The sequence below is a fragment of the Diabrotica virgifera genome, chromosome 1 (genome assembly GCF_917563875.1).
Source record: "Diabrotica virgifera virgifera chromosome 1, PGI_DIABVI_V3a".
NCBI classification, from domain to species: domain Eukaryota; kingdom Metazoa; phylum Arthropoda; class Insecta; order Coleoptera; family Chrysomelidae; genus Diabrotica; species Diabrotica virgifera.
Window position 1 is genome coordinate 200,565,211 of NC_065443.1, and position 19,895 is coordinate 200,585,105.

Below are 19,895 nucleotides of genomic sequence, written 5' to 3' on the forward strand. Positions count from 1 at the left end.
TTGCTTTAACCAGAAAAGTTTATGATTGTTTGTTATATTTCGTCAGAACAACAAAAATACAAATATAATAAATACCTTTTGCTGCTACCTTATGTCTTTCCTTAATGTATGTATACCTTATCTATCCAAGGCCTACCTTTGGTCGTTTATAAAATGCCCTGATCGGCCCCTGGGCGAGACGAGTGTTATCCGTGTACTCTCTTTTACAAAATGTGTGTCTGGCTGTGGGTTTTATCTTAAGGCAAAAAAAAACATTTATTACTTTCTACCTGTGTCGGAAACTTAACCACACCACTCAAATACAAATGACTTTGTAGTAAGCTTAAGATTAAGGTTGTCTGTAATAATTTGATGGCAACTATACCAGCTGATAAGGCGGAACCTTAAGGAATTTACCAAGTTCACGTGGCTAATAGGAAAGTTTCCTATGGGTATATTAATACAAAAAATAATAATTTTTCAGAGCACTGAACTATGCCTTGCTATAAGTGGGAACTAAAAAAAGGGAAATGCTTTATCGACAGCGCTAGTATCAAATCTTATATTGATTGATTAGCAATGTAAACGGAATTCAATACGGAAAAGTATTTATCAGAGGAATCCGCACAAGAATTCCAATCTCATGTACCAGGATACCTTAATATTGTTATCGTTTATCGTGTTAATTATTTTTCGTAAATCATTCGAAACCGAACATCTATAGATACTTAATACTCAACAATACTTAAGTCCTTGCGGCGCACAATGCTTGATTCTCATCAATCACCGACTCGGACGGTTAGGTCTAATCGGAAGTTCAATCAGTTAACGCCCTGTATAGAAATTGTATTGTACGGTGAGGCTGATTTACATAAGAATACGCTGGTTAGATGAATGACTCGTTATTTTATGTAGGTAACGTGTGTTGTCGCTTGGAATCCCACTTGGTGGCGATGGGTTCATACCAAAGTGGTATTTTGGAACAGCGAGTTAGTTTTTACTAGCCATAGTTTAGCGAAGATTTAATCGATGTCTGAAAACCAATGTAACCAAAAGAATAAGTTCGTTGCTTATTCTTGCCTTATCTTATACAGCTAATTTGAAGTAGGTACAACATGCATTTTATGAATTATTATCGAGAAACTAATATTAAAGCTTTTTTGGAACAGTGACTTTTTGTCACTGGCTGCATGTAAAGTTTTAACTATTTCGTGCTTTTATAAATATTTCTAGTTAAACTAATATGTAGGTAGTACCAATGTACCATTCAATTTACTCTCTACTCTCTACCACAATCTTCTTCTTAATGTGCCTATCCGTCACGAATGTTGGCAATCCTCATGAGAATCTTTATATTATCTGCAGCAGCGCAGAAAAGCTGCACACATTGTGCTGAACCAGATTCTGAGGTTCTTCAACAAGGATGTTCTTCATCTTCCTGGAACTCGCCTTCCAAATGATTTCCTTGTAGGATGACTTGTAAGAGAGCATCTGGATTCATTTTGCATAACGTGTCCAAAGTAATGTAACTTTCGGGATTTTATGGTAGCCAAGACCTCTCTCTCGGTTCTTGTTCACTCTCATCAGATCAGAACCTCATTTGTGACTCGGCCAGTCCACGAGGTTTTAAGTATTATCCGATGTAGCCATATCTCGAATTAATGCTACCAATTTTCTGCAAATATCTTCATTCAATGTCCAAGATTGTGACTCTTGAAGAAGATCCCATCCAGTTGAAAGTGGATGTAGTTTTTCCGATGCGCGCCCTTAGCTCTTGATTGTTGGGCTATTTCTCATTTAATATCCACCACAATAGATACCCCTAACTTGGTAGGTAAAATCAATACAGCCTATCTAAATCAGGTGTAGAAATACAAGCTGATAACATGTATGTAAGCTAGAGAATGTAATCTAGGGTCAGAGGACCAAAATAGATCTGAATCTCAGATGGAATTCCTAAGGAGAAGTTGCAGGATAAATAGAATAACAGAGTGGAGCCCGATAGGACGAAGGAAGAGAGGCAGACCTCGAAGAGCTTTCAGAGATGAAATGGACGAAGCAATGGAAACAAGAAATATACAGGAAGGGGACTGGCAAAACAGAAAGAACTGGAGAGAACGGTTGTATCAAGTAAACCTGTGAAAATCCTTAGTATATAATAGATCTGAAAAGGTCACAGTGGAATAGGTCAAGTTGTTGTTAATTGTGTTATTTTTGATTTAAATAAAGGTAGATATCATCATGTAAATATTATAATTATGTAATCTTTTCTGGTCAAAAATAAAACTTGTTACGTTCTGTTATCTGAACCGTTTCAGTTATTCTGAAGTACTCACATCTCTACATGGTATTTAATATTATCATTACTACAGTATAGATTGAACCTATTATTATAATGGGCGGGTAAAGTTGTTAATTTTAATATAGCTGTTAGATGCTAGTGTCATTTCTGAACCATTATGAACAGAAGAAAATATGAGTTCAAGTAAGAATATTGGCACTATTGGATAACAGTGCGAAAGAAACAAACTACAAGAAGAAATTAATAGCAAGTACATACACAACAAATATGAATGTATAAGGGCCATCCGTCTATATATGGTCGCACATGCTGATCTTTGAAGTTGAAATAAACAAATTCGAAACGTAAAATATTACCAAAGTAGTTGTGAATAGTGAACCATCTTCGGAACTTAACAAACATGGTTAAAAAAGCGTTGATTGATAAATTATATAGAGGGGTATATTCATCTATCAACGGTTAAAGTACGTAAGTTTAAATTGTAAGGTTGTACTGACAATTAAAATAAATAAATACAAATTAGGTACATTCTGGAAAACTTTTCGCTGCAAGTCGTTATGCACGAAGGACCACCATTGTTTAACAGTGATTTTTTTTTTTAATTTTGATAATTCCGAGAAACATATGGTTAGGCCAGGTAGCAATGTTCCTGTTGGGTCTTCAAAATTGTCTTTTTGCCCGTCATTGTATAGAATAACATGCAACCACGCGAACAAAGGCCATTCATTGCACATCCTGGGATCGACATAGCATCGAATTTCGATCGATTTTTCGCACGACAAAATATAGAATTTCATCCCGGTAGGGCGTTTCCATAAAAATCCGTCTCTTTAATTGTTTAGGGCCTGCATGAAATAGAATATCGGAAGGTAAGAGTATTTTTTTATGAAATTCGAGGATGAATGTCCGCTTCTCTGCTTCTTTTCGTGCCCGGATTATTATTTTCCTTTGATTATTGGAATATGAATTTGTTGGTGGTCTTGCTTATTCCTTTTGACGGTGATTGCGAATGTTAATAAGTTTTTAAATTGTTTTTTTTTGTAGCCACTTGATTCCAAATAAAGTTATATTTTACAAAGTGATTGCTCGGAAGCTCAAAAACGTAAAATTCTATATGAATATTCATCATCTGTACTGTGAAAGTACGGAACGAACATTCAAGAATTACCATAAATTTCATACATTTCCAGTTTATCTTGAGTTAATAGCAAGTTGTGTCTAGTACTAATAAGTATATTTATCTACTCTATCTCATATTATGTTTAAGTTTTTAGTTTGTGAAAACTGCCATTATGGATAGCAGTGCGTGAAGGATTTAAAGTGTGCGTGAAGTAGCAATGTATTTTAAATGGGATTTACTCCTTCGCACTGTTTTTTGGCACACATTCATATAATCAAATATCCTTAACTTTCGCGTTGTCATGGTGATGACATGTGAGGAATAAATTACAACAAAAGTTTTGACAGTTTTGTGGTTTGAAAGAAGTTAGAATTTTTAAATGTCAAAGTTCTAAAAATTGTAGAATAGAAATGAATTCCAGTGACGAAGAGTTACAGTTTTTTTATTTGTTTATCGTAGATAAAATATTGTATGAAACTGTGCGTGAAGTACTTTTTCCGAACTAACGCGATGTATAGCACTCGCCCCGCTGTCTCTCGTGCTCTAAACATCGCGTGCGTTCGCAAAAAGCATACTTCAGGAACTGTTTCATAAATACCTATTATACATAGAGAAATACACTACTTACTCCAATAAATTAACGCACCACCTTAAGAATGGGTCATTTTTGATGTCTCGAATTTCCTAAACCTGTTGTCGGATTTAAGTGATTTTTTAATAATGTCCTTTTTTAATAATGCCTTATTCTTTAACAATGTGGCTGTGATAATATTGTTGCTATACCCCATTCCACGAATATACGACCCTCTTGGATTATCGCGACAACGAATATTTTACTGTGCAAAATATGAAGAACGAAAGTAAATTGCAAATTATATTGTTTGTTGGAGTAATTATTACAGCAAAATACTTTAGTACTTCTTATGCTGCACACTAAAATATTCGTTGTCGCGATAATCCAAAACAGTCGTATATTCGTGGAATACACCATAGACAGGTAAATTGTCATTGTATACCGAGTGTATAGTCTGTTCGCTAAACTCGGACACAACTGACAAGTGATTCTAGTAGGTAATTTTTTTGTTTTTGGCCAATTTTGACAAAATTGGCAAAATTACTAACTACATATTTAGTAATTATTAACTATTTAGTAATTATTTTTTGCCAATTTTACGAAATTGGCAAAAATACTAACATCACTAACCAGTTGTCTCTGAGTTTAGCGAACCGACTATACCAGCGTTTCCCAACCGGTGGGTCGCGACCCACCAGTGCACAGTGGTGAATTTCGCCGAAAACCTGGCCAAAATGTAAAAATCTAAGTTTATAGGTATACCCTGAGAAATTTTATATGAACCTTGCTCTGTAGGTTTTTGAGAATCATAAATGGCCGTTAAGGGTAGAACAGTACAAGCAGATCATGCATGGGCGTCCATCTAAAAATTTTTTAGAGGAGGGGCCAGACGTGAAGATGTTGCACATTACATTTTGTATACTTTGGATGACAATATATTATAGTTTAAAGCAACAGAAAAGCTAGGGGGGCAGTGGTCATGCCCACGGGCATGGGCGCTTATGAGATCATATATTTATATTAGTGTTAAGTTGTGATTGAACGACAGCGGACCAAATAAAAATTAAGTGTGTTATACAATAATATTGGGGCATTGTTTGGTTTTCATTTAGAACTATAGACGTATATATTATTTTGTTAGTTTATAGTGGATGCTGTGTCTGGAGGTAAGTGGAGTATTTTAATAAACTTTTTGGTCTGTATTTTTTTCGTAAAATAGACTTTATTTACAACATGTTTGTAAATTGGCAAGAATTTTCAATCGTTTTAAGTTTTCAAAGATTTAAAAAGGGAAAATTAAAAAAGTCTACTTTGCTCAGCAAAGATATTTTGCTTAATAAGTAGTTCAAAATGTATATAAATATTACTCAAAAAATCATCTGCAGCCAAATGAATCCTTAGCGGAATTTTTCATTTTAAAAAAATATAACATGCTGGAGAATTTGTACATGAAAAGACTTTAATGTTTTATGGTCAGAACAAAATATGAAGCACATGATCCAGTAAATTTACAGTTTTTTTTACACAGGAACCGCCGTTTTTTGTTATTTTTTTTGCTTTCTTCTTCTTTTTCTTAATCTTTAAGTCATTTTACTCTTATATATAATCCTATGTTTTTGCTTCCTTACTTTTATATGTTTTAATAATTGAATCGTTTACTTCAGAAAGGGGTCAAGTGACAAATCTTGACAAAATGAGTGCAAAAAATTAATTTTTTTTTCTTAAACAAATTAATAAGTTACATTTTAAAAAAATACAACACTTTTTGACAAATACTCTAGGTTGTTAGGTAGAATTTTTATTTTATATAAAGTGATTGTTTGTTGAATGTAAACAGTGTGTAAACTTGATTTTCTCAAAAGTAGATACTTGCCACTTGACCCCTTTCTGAAATAAACGATTCAATTTTGGTCGTGTTAGCCAAAAATTTTAATTTATTAAAAATGAAATGCATAAACCAAACTTTGTGTTAAGAAGCCACACATTGGTAGGTAATAATTATAATTAATCGGATCCATTATATAAGTTGACCTACCTATTTTTGGCTTCTTAATATAAAGTATCATTTATGCATTTTATTTTAAAAAAAAAAGGCAAAATTTTTAGACTCACACGACCAAAATTATTAAAAAATATAAAAATAAGCAAGCAAAAAGACAGACCTATTATACATAAAGGTAAAATGACTTAAAGATTAAAAAAAAGAAGAAGAAAGCAAAAAAATAATAAAAAACTGCAGTTTTTGTGTAAAAAATCTGTAAATTTACTGGATCAGCTGCTTCATATTTTGTTCTTACTGTATTAACTGACCATAACATTAAAGTCTCTTAATGTAGAAATTCTCCAGCATGTTACAGTTTTTTAAAATGAAGAATTCCGCTAAGTTTGCAACTTGTTGCAGATGATTTCTTGAGGAATATTTATATACATATTGAATTATTTATTAAGCAAAAAAACTTTGCTGACCAAAGCTGACTTTTTTACTTTTCCAATTTTAAAACTTGGTAAACAGAAAACGATTGAAGATTCTTGACATCATTTTGTAAATATGTTGTAAATAAAGTTTATGTTAGGAAAAAGAATCTAAAGAGCGTATTGAAATAATTCCCATACCTCAAGAAAAAGCATCCATTATAAAATAACAAAATAATACACGTCTATAGTTTTAAACGAAAACCTAATAATGCCTCAATTGTATAACACACTTTAATTTTATTCGGTCCGCTTTCGTTCAATCCCAAATTTACACTAATATAAATATGTGATATGCTTGTATTGTTCTACCCTCAACGGCCGTTTATGATCCTCCGAAACCTACAGAGCAAGATTCATATAAAATTTCTCGGAATATATTAACTTAAATTTTTGCATTTTGGCCAGGTTTTCGGCAAAATTCACCACTGTGCAGTGGGTCGCGGGCGGATTTCAGGTGGGTCGTGGCGTAGATCTTACAGTAGCTGAATAACGTACATATATATAATCATGGATGAGGGATGGGTCGCGAATATGAAAAAACATCAGAAGGTGGGTCGCCAGACATAAAAGGTTGGGAACCACTGGACTATACCAATCAAACTGTGTTTTTTTCTCTAAGTTCACCGCAACTCGTGGAAATTATAGCATTTAGGTATAAAATACTGAAATTAAAACCCAACTATAGCCTTAGGTTTGCTTTACATTCTGTTTTTTGATTCATTCGCTTATGTTGGATAATAAAAAACTTGGCTACACTAGCCATGTTCTTCATCAATACAGGGTGTTCCTAAATAAGTGCAGTAAATTTTAAGGGGTAATTCTACATGAAAAAATAATGACAGTTTGTTATATAGTATTTTTACTAAAAAAACGTTATTACGTAGGTCAAAATTTTTGACGTAAGAGAACTGTCAAAACATTAGAATGTGACTTTTCATTATTGCCGTGTTTATAATAAACATAGCAATAATGAAAAGTCACATTCTAATGTTTTGACAGTTCTCTTACGTCAAAAATTTTGACCTACGTAATAACGTTTTTGTAGTAAAAATACTATATACACATATTATGTCCGCAAATGCTTCGTTTCCGAGATATCCGATGTTGAAATTTGGTATGTTTTACTAGGTAGTTATTGCGCATTTTTTGGCATACAATTGAGAATTTTATATTCTCAATTGGCGCGCATACGGGTCATATCACCCTATACCTAACTATACGAACGGGAAATAATTTTTTAGTATTGACCAAAGTGACGAAAATTTTAATTGTTCTTACTCCCATGATGTTATAATTACATAAAACGAAAGAAAATTGGGTTTTAAACAGTTTATTTATTCAGCCTTCATTTTCACTTCTATTATGTTGCTTTTTTACTCTTTAACATTATCCTGCAATATCTACTAATTTTCTTAAACCTGCCCGTGCTTCCTCTATCATTAATTCTTCAACTGCATGTTGTTATAAGACTCTTTTACTAACAATGAATAACACTGACGCCATAAACATTTTTAAATTCAAACCGTAAACCAACATTAGTCATTCCACCGTATCCACACTACCAACAACGATGGCAGGAAGTTATGAATTAGCTCAAGCAAGCACCTCACTCATTCTCATCGACTGTGTAATAGCGCGATGCGGTTTCGGAGGTAATGCTCGTACTCGAATTATACACAATGGGCAGTGAAAGTTACATTGTTTTTTCGAATGCACTTCCAAAAATGGATGAATGTATACATTGGACTACAGACTACAGAGGCAATCCAAAGAAGTGTAAACATTGGGCCAAACATACCGGGAAGGTTTAAAAAGTCAAAGTAAAGTAAATAATGGAGCTTTGGCCGTGAATATATAGGCACTGTTCAATATTTTCATTCAAATCGGGAAATTCTATGATACTCTTATTGTTGTAACAAGTCTATAATAGCAGTCTCATCTGTAGCTTTTCCAGGTAATTGAGGATTTTTAAATGTCACGAACATTAAAACAAACAAACAGCCAACACAGCATCCACGCCAAATCTTTGTGTAATCAAGATATTTATGTCAATAAAAAATACTGCACTTTCCATGTGCCATTGCACCGATTCCAAGTGACACTTGAACATTGCGATTTTATAAATATTCATTATTACTGTTCTTCAAATAAAATATATTGGCCGTTTGGGTTTTTCAATATGAAGCTTAATATATCGAATTCTGCCAAAATTAATTTGATATTGTGTTGTTTCTTCTGTTATTTGTGAACTTGTTCTATTGTGCTTTTTCTTATTGTAATTGAGGCATTTACATTGGTGCTTGTTATAGTTCTTCGTCTTGTCGTCTTGATAACAAAGAAAAATGTGTTCTGTTATTTGACAATATCTTAATTCGAATTAATCCTTAATCCTACTGATACTTTGATGATGATACATTGTAAAACTACGTCTTTGAATTGGCACACAGGGTCTAAGAAAACTATCTGCATTTATATAGTTAGAAATCCCTACTTAAAAAAGGATTTCAAGAAGGATTTTCTTTCCTATTCAGCCCTATCACGGTCCTCACCAATTGTTAAGATACTTTCCAAGGGTTCAATATCGCTAAATTCTCTAGACCTACAACAGAGAGACGGTGGCCACAATCCACAATGGTCAATTTAAATTTTGAGCCCCAGACGCATTTTCCACTGGAATAAACTAGCAAAAAGGAAAGAAAAACGCCTGAATATGTATATCTGACACTATCTGAGACTGTCTCTGTCCTTAAGTATATTTATATAATAAGAATTATAAAGACAAAAAACCACGAGGAAAATAAAATTCCTGTAGCTGGCTGTATACCATTAATCACAAAAATACTAGATCCTTTGTAAAAGGTATATTTAAAATTCCCTAAATAAGGGTTACACTACATCACACAACGTTTTCGGATTTAACAATCCATCATCAGTATTAATAAAAGCCAATAATGTGCATGCCCGAGTCACCAACATGTTTTGGGTAAAAACCCTTTAAATGTTAAAAATTGTTATGATATACATACTACATATTTTTAATAATATTTAGTGATGTGGTTGCAAATATTCCTGGATATTATCCAGGGCAACAGAGGACTCTTCCACCGTGGTTTGGATTTAAGGAATGAAACATCATATATTGGAGTTTGAATGGCAACTCCAGTTGCCATAACAATTTTCAACATTTAAAGGGTTTTACCAAAACATTTTGGTGGCTCAGGTATGCACATTATTGGCTTTTATTTAACACTGATGATGGATTTTTTAATCCGAAAACATTATGTGATGTAATGTAACCCTTTAGGGAATTTTAAATATACCTTTTACAAAAGATCTCGCATTTTTCAATTAAGTATAAAAACATCTTCAGTGGCTCAAATAAAAGGATTCTCTTCTAATACCTAGAATAACTAATTAATGATATTTTGCTAATAACGTGTCGTTGCTTTGCAACCAATTATCGACTGTACTTACGCCCAAATGGTTTTCATGGAAGTATAGGTACACCTACGTGTATCTGTCGACGCAGAATTCAATTTCCATCAGCAGGCTATGTAAATACATGTTTTTAATTAGCAGGATGATCCTGTAGATATATTATGCAATGAAAAACGGATTTGAAAGGACCAATGTATTGATTTATTGTCGAATGTGGCAATATATCAATTAATTACCTTTTAAATACAATACTCTATTTTTAGTACGCTAAAAAAGGGTTTTATACAACTCTTTTAAAAGGACCAAATAGTAGAGAAAAAAAGAGTTGATAGGAAGGTTCATAGCGTGTATGAAGAGCTTCTAGAAGCTCTTGATCAATGAAAAGGCAAATGTACTAAAACAGACATATCGTCGGTATACTACGAAAACCAGATAAATGTCGGAATACCGAAATCGAGAAAAAACGTTTTTAAAGTTTAGTGCTTTATTTTGAATTAACCGTACCAGTTGTGTTTAATATTCGATATGCTAGTGAAACATGCATATATCAGAAATAATATTCTATCATTAGTTTGAAATAGTTGAGAGACCTAGCTGATTAAGATCGAGGTGCGATCATTTACCTGGTTTTACCTGTAAATCAAAATAAATTACACTGTATTAAAGACACTTATCACCTTTTTACTGAATATGGTATTATACAGCAGTAGAAATATATTGTTGTCCGGCAAATATATATGTGCGCTTAGTTGGTTTTACATGCAACAGAAGTAATTTAGATTTTATGGAAGTAAGTAGCGATATATTGTTTTATTTGAAAATTAAAAGTTGGTTAGGTGTAACTTATTTGTTTATTACACAAATTATCTGCTGAATTGTAAGTCGTATCATTTATTGGGTTTTACCTGTATGTAGAGCGTAAAAAGCTGAGAATTTTGGTATACCTAACTCAATATATTAAAATTTGTCATTTATCTGGTTTCCGCAGTATACCGACGATATACAAGCCAAACACGGCATGGCATAACCAAGGAAATAGAGAGAGAAAGATGAAGATTTGGAAATGATGACAGCATTGAAACCATCGTTCCAATAGTGGAGTAAACATGGCAAGGCACTTGTCCAAAAATGGATCAAATAAGACATGGTAGGCATACGCAGTGGAATAAATTGCATTAACAGGTAAAAACTGATCAATGGAGCAAAATAATGATGAAAAAATTTATACAATAGGTGGGTACAGGAGGGTAATAATGTGAGTAAATAAATAATATATATTAATAAAGACACTTTTTATTTTATAACGTATCTAATACAGAAAAAGTATGGAATTCAAACGAATCTGGAACTAGGAAAAAATAAAGGAAAAAAACCAAAGAAAATTACAGACACAATAATATAACACAGGTTTTGACAGATTTAATGTTGGAAAAAGAAGTAAATTGTGTTTCGTCTAAGAAGCAGTTAGATTTGCGATGTTATAAGAAATTCTTTTGAGTTGAAGATAGTTGCTGCTTTTACACTTATAATCACAGTTGCATCCATGCTTCATTTTGTATTTATTGATTACACTATCTAGAAATACATATTACCAAACCTTTCACTCAAAGAAACTCTAAATATAAACTAAAACACTGGCCTAGTAGATAATAAACTACCAGATGTGTGGCGTTATCAAAATAGTTTATTTATTTGTGAACGTTGGTGGGGCATATGCATTTTGATATTTCATTATCAGCTGAGATATAAAGCAAACAATTCTATCATTTACTTGAAAATATGTGTGGAGTATTACATTACATATTTGGAAATGATGGCTTTTTAAATGATTAGAAAAGATATATTATTTTGTCATAACTAAAGCAGAACAGACACCGTTGATAATTTTGAACCTTCCGAATCAATGGAGGCTTGTACATGTTGAAAATTAGTAAGAAAACTACAGTAGAACCCCGAAAATCCGATCTAATTGGGGGAACAGCCGGTTCGGATTATCCGAAAGTTAGCCTGGAAAGCATGGATGATTAGTGCACTTTTTAAGGAATGATTTGAAAAACAATTAGTTCCATCCGTTTCGATATTCAGTAAGGAAGTGGAAAAGCTGTTTTCCTACCACCAAATATGACCACCACCTTATTGCAACTCATGGACTGTACTCATGAACTGTATTCTGCAGTTTATACAACTGTACTATAGAAAAAATTTGGTACGGACTGTATTAGAAGGCGAGGAAAGCCGTCCACTACTGACAACCTGAAAAAAAAATCACCGTATTTATCGAGTGGCTGAGGCCTGGGACAACAGCCCTTAGACTTTAATTACAAAATAATGGAAGAAGTTGTGGCCAGATTTACAATTTGAAGAAGCTCCATTACAAGATGATCTAGAAGTCGTAACACAACTTTCAAAATGTGAAAACAAAGAAGAAAGTGCAATTACAAAATGTATTGAAGCTGACGACAATGGGCACGAATAATTTACGGATGAAGACATTGTAGACTTGGTTCAACCTTAAGGCAGCACTAATGAAGAAGAAAGCGAGAAAGAAGTTTTTCTGCCAGATCGAGTGTCACACGCAGTTGCCACTAAAGCTCTGGATGTGGCTCTACATTACGTGGAGCAGAACTCTGCTGTGTTACCGGTCGATGTAATGTTTATGCATAAATGGTTTAACATCACTGCGTTAACTCGCTACACCTCCATGCGTCAGACGAAAGTTACCGACTTTTACAAGGAGCACTCCCAAAACATGATTTACAATGTATATACATTGAAAATCTCAAATCATGGTTTACAAAGTTTATACATAATATGTATCATGATTCGGGAGTGCTCCTCGTAATATTCAATGTGTCGTGCTTTTTTTATTTCTAGTGCATCTTTGTTATAATTTTAGTATATTTCTGAAGGCTGAACAGACATTTGTGTGTAATACAATTCGTTGTGTATTGGAGACGGAGCTACATCAGAACCATTCTTGAATAATGTGCAGAAAGTAAACTAATATTTTATTTAGACAAAACTTGGGTGAACGATGAAACAGTGGATAAAATGTGGAAGGACACAATCCAGGCATACAGGATTAAAGGTTCCTTCCGATAAAGGATGACGCCTAATAATAACAGACATATTGTAAATGAACAGCTTTTTAGGTGGTTCTTTCATATTTCATTCTAAAGAAACAAGAGACTACCATTAGGATAGGAACAGTTTTTTGCAGAATATTTCCAGCAAATAATAGAAGTGTTACCAAAAGGTAACGTTTGTAAAGCGTCGTTTAAACACAACGATAAGTCACAGCAACTAGTTGTGATGACAAGTTGAAACGCTGTTTAGACGCTGCGATTCAATGCGATACCACCTTCAACCCAACTCCAACTTTGATAAGTTGTGCGATGCACCGTTTACACACAATGATAAGTTGCAACAACTCGATTGACCTTGATAAGTTGTTTGATTTATCGCTGTGTTTAAACGCCCCTTAAGTTTATGTTTGGTGGTAGCAATGGATAACGCTATAAATTGTAGTTATCATTCCCGTCAAATTCTTCTTTTCCGGCCAAATACTTCTTAAAGGCACGCACACCACAAACGGAAAAGGGGAAGGCCACAGATGCGATGGTCGGAATGCCCAAGATAGAGAGGCTTGGAAGAGGAGGCCTAATGGCCTATATCCAAGGAAGGATGTTTAGGGCTGATTAGATAGATATACTTCTTAAACGAAACAGGACATCATGAAGTGTTGGTGTTAGTTTTCCAGAAAAATCAGTAAAAATTGAATTGCTACAAATTGTAAAATAAAAAAAGCTTCCAAAAGGGTGGGTAGTGGATGAAGTTGCAAAAATATTGATACCACTGCCAACTAAACTCTACTGAACTGTTATGGGTATAACGTTCAAAGAAAAATATAGCTTGAGATTTAAATTAAAAGATGGAAAAGTATTGTCAGAAAGTTCCCTATTATACGTGCGACTAAAGAAAATTGTAAAATATGTTAAATTTGCACGCAAAATCTGGAATGTTGATAATACATACTATGAAAGTGAAAGAAATATTGTGAAAGAACAGCTGAAATCATTGGTTAGGTGAGCTTTTCAATCCTTTTTACAGTAAAAATCAAGGTAAGTTAGGTATATTCACAAACAAATTTTCAAAGTTGTTTTACATAGTAACCAACAAATATTTTTTGAATACAAAATATAAAATTAGTGTGTGATAAATAAATTTTCTTCAGAGTTTAAAATTACATATTACAAAAAAAATATTAATTCATATATGAATACACAAAAATTGTCCTCAAAGTTTAGCCGGTCAGAGTCTTAAGAGGGATTAAAATAAGAGTCTGCTATTGTTAATAATGGTCAGCTATTGTTGTACTTCCTCAATACCAGTGGGCACAGGCAAAAGTCTCAATATTTTTTGTAGTGGCAGACTCTTCTAAAATACATATTTTATTTGAAACGCCCATGTTGTAAATCTTCTTACAATTGTGATTTAATACTCTGTCTTGATTGCAAAAAGATTATAAAACTTGTCCAGACTACTATGGCAGAATAAGCTTTCAAAGAAGTAAGAAGTGGATTTCACAATCGAAAATCTCTTTATAGGCAAACATAAACAAAAGATTTGGAGAAGAAACTACCGGAATTAATAAGTTAGGAAAAAAGACAAATATGTTGTTCTGAAGCTATTTTCTTGTGGCATTTTTATAATCAAGTATATTCAAATGGGAAATAAGCCACAATTTTACCTAAAAATGATTTTATTAACGTTTCGACGCCCAAGTCGGGTTAAATTATATATCGTTTTTGACAACGACACCCGACTTGGGCGTCGAAACGTTAATAAAATCATTTTTAGGTAAAATTGTGGCTTATTTCCCATTTGAATATACTTGATTATAAAGACAAATATGTTACAAAAATAGATACATAATACATAAAACAACATCCCAAAATATATTCTAAGATAAGATCTTTACAATAGCTCTAAGGGGCATAAGGTACAAAAAGGAGGTTGTAGATGGACAAAGGTTTCGTATGGTATACTTGGACTTCCATTTTAAAATTCATTCACAATAATTAATATATGAAGTAACTTATGCAGGATTTAAGGGTACCCCTGATATTTTATAAGGGATAAAGGAATTTTCCTACTTCCGACAGCTTGGGGTACTGGGAAATTTCACAACAGAATATTTACAAAGGTTTGTTTGAATATTTACAAAATTAGAAGAAATATTTCAAAGATTGAAAATATTTGTGACGATTTAATTGAAGCCCAAAAGTAATTGTTCTTTTGAGTCTAATTAATTAAAGTGTGGTAAGTGTAATAAACTACCTAGTAATATGAAACATTTTTATTTGATTCATGTTTTATTTCCAAATGCACACAACTATTGTGAGATTAATTTATTTCACCAATGAAAAAATATCTTTCAATAATACATTGAACTGCCTGCATAGTGGAGAAACAGAACAGTTTAATTTGACGTTTTTAATAGGTACACCCAGGATATGTTTTGGACACATAATGATGTTTCTTGCTCCATGATTTTTCCTTCAATTTTTTACACAACCACCATATATGTATGTGTTAATAATACAAGAAATAAAATAAATATATGTTCATATCAACCAGAGTAGTATAGGTTGTGATTCACTTTGAAACAAATATTTCCTGTGACATCAGGACAAACAATTATTATTGAAAAACCTTATAGCTAAGTATGTATAGCAAAACAAATGAGACAAGAAACATATTAAAATATTTTTTGCATTTGTCTGCATGTATGTAAATGTATATCTGTATCTTGTGAAGATTTTTTAATTCACAGAAAATCTTCTATCTTCAAAAACAATATACCTACACAGTACACTGATACTACTGTATTTATGAATTAACACTATATACATATTATAGTCAAATACCTCACATTGTATTGTTATCATAAAGTCCAATAAAATGATAATCTATGCATTAACGTAACCAACCTTTTCAAAATAAAAATATATTGCTATTACTTTATGAAGTAACAACATTGACAAAAGTTGTGTTATCTTAACTGAGCTAAAAAAGGTAATTTATAAATTAGTGTATTGTTTTAAATATAGAAATATGGTTCCTTGAGTTCCTTCCTTATAGAGCAATTATACTGTTTTGTAAAATTGTTTTTGAGTGACTAATTTTTAAAATATCTGAACATGATGTTAGGTATACTAAAATCACAATATGCACAAGAAATAAACAAAAACCAAGACATGTTGAATGTTACGAGGAGCACTGCCGAATCATAATTTACAATGTGTATATAAACTTTGTAAATCATGATTTGGGATTTACAATGCATATTATACATCGTATATTATCATGATTTGGAAGTGCTCCTTGTAACATTTAAGGTGTTTTGAAAAAATATGATTCAGAATTTTTCATTATCTAGCTAGATGATAATGAATAGAAAACAGAATACTATGCAGTTGATGAAAATAGATAGTAGGTACACATCACACCATCAGATGAAATAAAAAATGAAATGACATTGTAAGTTGAAAATGTTGTCAGACAAGTAAAAATAAAGACTTTTAAATAGTTGATCTGGTGACTTTTTTAATATCTGATCTTGATGTTAGGTAGTGTTTTGAAAAAATATGTTCCAGAATTTTTCTTTATCTATTTTATAATGAATAGAAAACAGAATACAGTGGAGCTGCTGGAAATAAATAGGTATTTTAACACCATCAGATGAAATAAACACTGAAATAGAATTTGAAGCTGAAAATGATGCCAGACAAGTAAAAAATAATCTAAAATCAGTCATCAGTACAAAAATAAATACTTTTTTGAGCGAGTTGTAATGCAATAATATTTTGTTAGCAAAAATGCTAAAAATAGACCTAACATTTTTTCTATGATCACCATATTTGAGGCCTTGATCTACGAGGATAGAATTTTGAAGATTAGCTTCAGTTTCAAAAAGATAATTTTTTAATCTAGCAGGCTATTGTTTGTCTGTCAGTTTTATGACAATATGATAAACATAATAATGGGTTCAGGTCATTTACCTGAACAAAAATTAGACTAAGTGTACTACATACACTCTGTTAATTTTGCATAGATAAACAAAAACAGTTGAGCTGAATTGTGGGAAATTAAGCATAAAAAGCAGAAGTATGTGATTGTTTTTTTATTTGGATACAGAAGTACAATTAGTAACTACAGAGAGCACTTCAATACAATTTTTGTAAAATACTGTTTTATTGCTGTGTATATTTATGAAAGAAAGTAAGGTAAAGATAGTAAAGTGTAAAAAGCAGTTCGAAACAGTGAAATCTTGTTTGTCACTTAGAAATACATATAGGTACATACACTAAATTAATCATAATAAGCAAAATTGAAATAATTCATTGAAAAATGGTCCAAAAAGTAAAAAAAAATGAGGAAAAACAGAAGAAAGAAAAATTAAACTATATCAAACTAATAATAAAATTAAAACGGAATCAAAGAATTTTCATTTGAAAATCATTCATCTTATGAGAAGATTAACCAAAACTGAATAGGTACAATTTATAGAAAAGAAATATAAGAAAAAATATTAACAAAGGTGTTGACGACACTATATCTAATTCTAAAATTTTAGTATAAGTGACAATAACAAGGGAAAAATAAAAATATACCAAAATATACTTAGAATTTTTCTTATAACCGTTAGATCATTTAAAAAGCTGTATTTTATTGTTCTGTATTTTATTGTTGTTTTTAATGTTCTGTATTTAATGGTTGTTCAAACTTAAATTTTGCATGACTTTTTTTGTCATGTAAAACAATAATAAAGCATTTTTATTTGAAATATTTCATCTTAGGAGGAAATTAACCAAAAACTGAATAAAATGTATAGAAAGAAATAAAAAAAATTATTAAAAAAGGTTTTGACTACACTGTTATCTCTAATTCTAAAATTTATTAAGTGACAATAACAAGGAAAAATAAAAATATACTTAACATTTTACTTATAAACGGTTAGATCCTTTATGGTTTCTGTATTTATTTTTCATACTTAAATTTTGCATGACTATCTTTTGTCATGTAAAACGATAATTTTGCATTACAAAAATAATCCTTAGTGAGTTAAATAGTGTTATAGTAGGTATGAATATTATTTTTATAATGATTGTTTTTGAGTGTATAATAATAAAAGGAACTTTTTGTCATGTAAGTGTTTCGAAACAAAAAAAAAACGAAACTTTTTCAATTGTTGTTGACAAATTGGTTCAAAATACGTTTATTAAAATAGTAAATCCCGTAACTAGGACAACGATGCCCGATGCCGAATGATGCATAATAATGGTTGACTTCCTATAATTCACCATAGAGATAATGAGTTCATGTGTGAATGCTCTAGATAAAATGCACTTACCTTGTCTGCCTACGATTTCGGCCACATGCTCCGAACTGGGAACGGGAACACACTCGGTCATGTTCTGTGACTTCTTGGATCTGACTTCCTCTAAGCCCACATTCGCGAGAGGGTTGACGAAAGAACTCAGATCTCCAGGGCTATCTGGCTCAGAAACCGAAGGAAGAGGCTCGCTAAAACCGAGCATTGACAATTCCAGAGCTAGTTGTAGAGCCCTTTCATCGCCGATCCCACTGCCGCGATCCATTTCAGCGAAAAGATTCGACGCCGGCATTTTAACACCAGAGAAAACACAGTTTTTCGATAACAACCAACTTGATTGTCGCTGATATTAAGCACTAGACCTTCGATTGCTGAATATTAAGTCATAAAAACGACGCTAGTAGTATTAAAAACGGTTCACTTGTACAAAAATATATTAATATCTACTTTCTAGTATTATTAAGATACAAGCAGAAACAATCCGCTTGCCTGCTTGATTTGATACTGACTGATTTTCGGTTACCCAGCGTGGTTGGTCTTTGCCATGTGCGCAAGAATCCGGCAGAGGGCATGCGCAGTCAAAAGCCGGGCCGCGAAATTTAAAGCCCAAGGCGGTATTGGCAGTTCGGTCGTGCTGTTCGATTTTGAAACGAAGAGGGGTCGGTGCTTCGTTCGACTAACACCGGTCTGGCGGTGGAGCCGAGCCAAAATAAATTGTTTATTGCAAACAAAGAATAAACACGTGCTTTCGCTAGAGATGATCTTTAGCGTTATTTTTCACTGCTCGTTATTACTCATCAATTTTATTACTAATAACGCTTTCATTACTCGAATAATATACACTATCAAAAATTTTATCTGACTTTCTCGTGGTCTGTGATATTTATCTCAGCTGTGATGCAGTGTTAGCAACCCTGGAGAGTGGGATCATTATTCCAGGGCCGTAAAATTATAGTTTGGAAAACATTGTAGTAGATAAGAAAAAATAATCGTCAAATTCAATTTTATTCCAAATAATGGTTATTGTTTTTATAAAATTATTGAAAACTATTGAAACAGATGAAAAACGTTTTGAAGTTATTTACGAAAAATTTGTTTTTTTCGGTCTCAAAATATCGTTTTAAAAAATTATAGTAGATTCAGGGATTACTCTAAAGGTATGACAGTACAAAGTAAAGGTTCCATGACATCTTGTAACGCGACAGTTCGTAACCGGACAATTCGTAACAGCGACAGTTCGTAACGGCAACACTTCGTAACGGCGACAGTTGGTAACTATACAAGTTCGTAACGCACAATTCGTAACGTCCAAATTGAATTATGCTGTTTATTTTTGATAACGAGGAAACTACTGTTATTACAGTTATAAATGAAATTATGTTTATCAATTTAACCAATCAGTATCAGGATAAACATTTTAAGGCATTTCATATTTTGTGTTTCAGAATATAATAAAAGTATTTAAACACGCAAATAAAACTTAGAAAAATGTTTACTTAAAAATTTAGGAATGTCTAAGTCTAAGGACGGTTGTCGGCTTAAAGATTTTACTAAATTACTTCATTACTCCTTTGTCTAAGTAGTTGTATGCAAATTTAAGGAACAATAA

At 32.4% G+C, this 19,895-nt stretch overlaps 1 protein-coding gene across 1 annotated transcript in view; it reads right to left on the reverse strand.

The window, feature by feature from the left end:
* Positions 1 to 18,889, reverse strand: part of LOC114332421 (RNA-binding protein MEX3B) — a 296,345-nt gene extending 277,456 nt beyond the window's left edge. The window contains exon 1 of the mRNA XM_028282219.2: positions 18,305 to 18,889. Within this exon, the coding sequence (XP_028138020.1) occupies positions 18,305 to 18,578 (274 nt within the window). The 5' untranslated portion in view covers positions 18,579 to 18,889. The remainder of the gene's footprint in view (positions 1 to 18,304) is intronic.
* Positions 18,890 to 19,895: the final 1,006 nt, after the last annotated feature.